General features: G+C 36.2%; 1 protein-coding gene across 1 annotated transcript in view; it reads right to left on the reverse strand.

The window, feature by feature from the left end:
• Tdrd3 (tudor domain containing 3) overlaps window positions 1–5,902 on the reverse strand; it is a 136,346-nt gene that overhangs the window by 83,740 nt on the left and 46,704 nt on the right. Inside the window, 3 exon segments of the mRNA XM_012517180.2 lie at window positions 2,660–2,785; window positions 4,423–4,579; window positions 5,016–5,156. Coding sequence (XP_012372634.1) covers window positions 2,660–2,785; window positions 4,423–4,579; window positions 5,016–5,156 — 424 coding nt within the window.

Consider the following 5,902-nt stretch of genomic DNA (forward strand, 5'->3'; position numbering starts at 1 on the left):
CTGAGCTCAGGGCCCCAGATCACCCCTCACGCAGGAGAGGACCAAAAGGCAGCCAGCCCAGGAAGCAGAGGGGTTTTAAAACATGGAACCACATTTGCTAAACATACTCATTGTCTGACACAAAACAAGGGTCAGTGTAACCACTATCCAAACTAAATTTCCTGGGGCCTTCTTTTAGTTTCTGGTTATCTTGCACCTGAGTACTTGCATGCAGCCTTGCATAGCCCGAGGTTACAAGAAGTTAAAGCCCATTTAATTTTCTTTTGAAGTCATCTCCATAAGCTAACTTTGTTAACAGGAATTGATGAGGGTTAGAGGAACTGGTGAGAGGTAGGAATTTTATCTAGCAAACAGAAACAGCCACTATTTACTAAACAACCTAGAACAGTGGGTGAATATACATTTACGCAACAGAAAACACAAGATTTACATTTATAGTCTAAAATGTGAGTTGACCCATTACATTCCCCACTGGTTTTATCTGGGAATCAAATCATTGATTTAGCTAAAACCTCCAAGTTGTTATAATTGTCTCACGAGCATGAAGGGTTCCTAGTTAGATCGTGGCACCATCAACTTGATGGTCTGGATTTTTTGAACATACTTAAACAGTTTATAAAACAGGGCCCGATAGAGCCAAGAGAAACAGGAGAACAGGTCCAACTGAGGAAGGTATAAGGAGGCATCGAGAATAGTCTCCAGTTTTTCCTTTTGACAAATCTCTATTGCCATTTTTTTTCCCTTTTGGCTACATCACACCCCAATTGTTTTACATGTTGTTCTGCTATTTTGCCAAAGAGAGGTTTTTAACAACACTAAATATCATATGTTTAAATTTCTCAAGTCTTACGCATTAATGACCCTTTGTGGTGACGCTGTTATCAAATTATTTTGACATGGGGTCACCACTGCTGATCTACTCAAACAGCAAAGAACATTAGTAAACAACAGAGTCTGAGTAGGTGGGGGGTTTTTTTGTTTGTTTTTTTCAGAACCGGGGATTGAACTCAGGTCCTTGTGCTTGCTAGTGGAGCACTTATTCCACTGAGCCATCTCCCCAGCCCCATAGGTGGGTTTTTCCAGAACTCTAGAACAGGCAATATCTCCCATGTCCCCACTGGTTTTTGGGCCACCTCTTGAGCAGTAACATCAGCCAGGTAGTTTCTTCTTTTGTCTTGAGGTCTGGCCCACAGTGGGCAGCATCTGTCTCTCTCAAGCTACAAAGTCACTTTGTCTTTAATTCTGTCTCCTTGAGGTCCTAGCTCTGTCTGATTGCCTATAATATTTTTAATCTAACCCAGCTGCCTACAACATTTTCTCTCTGAAGAAGTAACCCGGACTGCCATGAAGGTGTATGGGTGATGACTGCTCTGGTTTCTTCAGGCTGAAAGGGGTTGAAGTTGTTGACTGGCAGAGACATTCTCCAGAGGTTCTACCTAAAGGCCTTCAATAGACACCAGGCAATTTTATCTTGGGTAGGCAGAAAATTGGCTGCCAGGTGAAAGGAACAGGTTCTGAGAATGATGGTTGGGGGTCACAGCCGCGTATCAGTTGGAAGTGCTGGTACAAGCATGTGGGATTGTCAGGTCGTCCGGGGATGGCATCTGGAACAGCACCCCTTAAGCCATTTCAGAGGGTCATAAACAAGATCAATCTAAGCCTGAATGTAAGTGACCTGGTCAGGATGTTCCAGATTTCCAAAGATGACTCTCTGAACCGGTAAGAACTTACAGACGGCTCAGAGGTTCGAATGATAAAATTTGTAAGTTTTAGAGACCATCCTGGGGCCAGAAAATCTCCCCTGGGAAATGGTTTCCGAAAACTCTGGTTCTGCAGATTGATCCCCAGTAAAGGGAATCCCAGATGAGCCCTCAAATGTTATGGGTCGCTCAGAGTAAGAACCAGATCAGCCAAATTGGAATTTGGAAAGTCGTTTATTACTGAGCTCAGGGCCCCCATCAGCTTTCATGCAGGAGGACCGAAAGGCCTGTATTTTCTCTTATACAAGTTTAATTTATGAATTAGCGATAATAAGAGATTAAAAACAACATAAAGTATCAAATTATAATAGTATATTTTAATAAAATTACAACCATCACTGGCCATGCGCTCTGGGGCCATTATTGAGTAAAATAAAGGTTATTTAAATAGCCTGTGATAAACCAACAGTACATCTTACTACTTTAAAAAATATTTACCATGGTCTACACTTAGGAGAACATTACACATAACTCGCTTTTCAATATCCATGCTCCTCACTGAAGTATGTCATATTAAGAAATATACTGCACTGTGAAAGCATATTTGTTGGGAACATTTTCATGGAATTATAAATATAGAAAGAAGATCAATTTTACATTCAAAATAAGTTATTTAAGATTATATAACTTTTCTAACACCATGTGTTTACATGGCTAAACCTGTCAGCTATTATGAGTAAAGATGGGGAAAGAACTTTGGTGATATCACTCACCACATAATAAAGAGGCAAATGTTACAAATGTTTCTACTTTGCTTCATCAAAAAAGAAATTCCCTAAATAAATTCCTAAACACTAAGAGTATAGGTTCATACAGTAAGTTTCTGTATTAAACATTTTTGTACAATTCCAAATAGTATGTGATCTTTTAAAAAAGAAATCTATACTTAGGTAGCTTACCTTCCACACTTAAATTTCCCATTTTAGACTCCAAAAAATCAAATAATGTGCTTGGTGCTGAAGGCCTTGTGTTTCCTAGGTCCTCTTCATCTTCGGATCTTACTCTACCCCTGCCTTTTCCTCTACCTAAAGATTTCAAAGCAACATTATACACACACATGCATATCCACATATATGGATGTATTTGTATATATATAATCACATGAAAAAACGAAAGAAGAAAATACATTTAAAAAAATCAGCAATAATTTTAAACAGGATTTTGCATGTATTACTTTCACATTTTCTGTATACTCTATAATAAAAAAGCTCTCAAATTATATTAAATAGTACCTTCATTTTCTAAATGACTTATCCTGAAATCTGAACTTACTTACATAAGCACTTAATAAAAATATTTTTATAAAATTCCTCTTTAATCATATTTTTTAATAATTTTATTGAGAAACAAATAGCAATTAGACAGTTTCAAAACCAGTTAGGACAGTTTCAATAATTAATACATTGCATACTGTTGTCTTCTTAATGGTTATTCACTGTACAAGATGCAGACATGATATCCTGTCCACAAACACTATTAAAACAAATCTTTCTATTCATTGAATTAAAGAGAATGTAGCTGTATATCTATCCTAACTATTTTGAATATACAGATACAAAATGGCTGTTCATTTGTATCTCTTTTTTTTGGTTAGTTTTGCCAGAGAAGGGTATTCCATAGTCATTTAAATATTATCGGTGCGTGAATTCAGCAAAATATTCCAATAGAGTGCAGTAGTCCATAATAGTAGTGGGTTATCCGTAAGACTGGCAATGTCAGAAGTTGTTGACTTGAGCCTTTTACAGCTCAGCATATTAATATGGCTTTGCTTTTTATACTTCGTTTTTATATTTTATTCTAGATGATTAAGACCAAGACAAAGCAAGACCTATATAACAAGAAATGTAAGTTTTGTGTCTGATAAGGTCAGTCAAATCCCCTCAGGATTTATCCTGAAAACCTGTACCCCAGTTTGTAGATCCTTTGTGAGTGTCAGCCATGTGGATGAGTCACGCCACTGCTTGACCAATTTGCTCTGTGTGAAAGCCTGAGAGAATGTTCTCTCTCTGTGTGACTCTCCTTATGCATACTCTACATCATCGATCACTTTCCTCTGTGGCCCCATAATCTCCATGATCAGAACATGTGGGACACAATTGAGTTACATGATGCTACAGTACAGGTTCTTCTATGTCCCGAGTCTTCACTGACCTTGAAAGGCTAAGGCCAAAATGTTGGCTGTCCTTGAAGCCCTTCTTTTATTTTAATCATATTTTTAAAAAGCATAAAGAATTGGGACTTTGAAAATATCAATAAAATACCTTTGCCTATGCAATGATTAAATTCTAACATCAAGTAAAAATTATTTCCTTGTTAATTTAAAGAAGTTTACAGACTGTTTTGTCACCTGTGTGTGACTAAGTGACAAAAGGGCAAAGTTCTAGACATGACAGCACTAGTGACTTTATGTCCTATTTTCTCTATTACTCATATAACCCCATTAAGTGAGGCACTATTAGACACAATTTACATAAAGATGAAAGTAGATTCACAGTAACTTTCAAATATCTCTATAATTCAAAAACACATTTCTTTCCACATATCACAAAATTATATAGTTATAGCCCCACGGTAATAAAACTAAGCTGCTTTCAATAACATATCTTGCTCTGGAAAGTAAACAGTATTATTTGCCGATTTATTATTGGTTAGCAGATTATACCTCTTGGAGGTGGACCCATAACAGGCTTCTGTTTACTGCTGTTAAGCAGTACGTTCAATGCTGCTTCTAAATTGTTGCCATTATCCATGAGCGCCTGCCTCGATGCATCCTTACTGAAGCCCATTTCTGTTATATGCTTCAGTGCCTTCTCATCAACCTATAAGGAATGAAGAGAAAATGCTGACAGTTTGTAAGAAAGCCAAGTATACCATTTTAACTATTTGTTGTCTATTAAATGAAAATGACAGCACATATAGAAAAATGTCTTGTTAATACAATAGTTACTTGCTGTTTGTGCATACTAATAATAGTCAAGGAGAAATGCAGTAAAAAGTGGATAACTTTTGATATTTTTCCACTGAACAAAGAAAATGTAATTTACATAGCACATCTCTACATGCGAAGAAAAATATCTGCACAGAAAATATCTGCAATAAAAGTTTAAACTATCAAAAGGAGAACATACTAGCTCTGATTCTTGGGGCTGGGGAGAGAGCTCCGCAGAGTAAGCGCTTGCCTGATAAGCGCAGGGTCCTGAGTTCAATCCCCAGTACTGTAAAAAAAAAAAAAAAGCTCTAATTCTTCGTCCTTACCAACTCTCTATAGACACCTTCATGTTTCCCCTCTGATCTGGTTGGCTTTTCTTTCTGTAAAACTTCTCTGCTTCGGTTACCAACAGCATTCATATTGAGGTTACTTCGGGCACCACCCCCTGCTCCTCCAAAAGTCTTGGTCTTAAAGAATGATATAGCAGATACAAGTAAACATCATTTTAAAATGTCCCTAACAATAAGCTACTACTAAGAAAAATCAGTTAAATTCGTTTTGTTGATTATATTTTACTTGAAAGCATGAAATAACTTATTCCTTTTAAATAATACATCTACCCATAATTACCTCTTTTCATAGGTGCAGGATAGGCTATACAAAAATTAAATAATTTATACTCCCTGATTTTCTAGAAAAAAGGTCACCAAAATAAATTTAAGTGTACATACAATGGTAAAAAAACAATAAAATAAGCTACAATAAAGATTAATTGTCTAAATGATTCTATGATAAAATATCTTCCTTATGTAGTAGACCTAGTTCTAAATCCAGCTACAAGGTAAGATTACTCCTGCTAAGGCATACAGCTATTTAAGAATCAATTAAATCATGTTCATAGTTCAGTAATGATTCCGTAATCTTAGTGTATATATAATATCTATGGTATATATAATACATATGTTATACATAACATATATAATATGAATGTGAATTTAAACTCCATCAATTTATTATTTACATTATGAAATGTCATTTCTTGCGGTGACAAACTTTTAAATCTACACTTTTTATTTTTCCTGACTTATTTGAAAAACTGTACATACAAATAAATTTGAAAATCTGGGGCTGGAGAGATGGCTCAGTGGTCTAAAGCACCTACTTAGAACAAGCTTAGCAAAAGCATCAGGGACCGCGGTTCAATCCCCCAGCA

This window comes from Octodon degus, unplaced genomic scaffold (genome assembly GCF_000260255.1).
Source record: "Octodon degus isolate 3935 unplaced genomic scaffold, OctDeg1.0 scaffold00150, whole genome shotgun sequence".
Lineage (NCBI taxonomy): Eukaryota > Metazoa > Chordata > Mammalia > Rodentia > Octodontidae > Octodon > Octodon degus.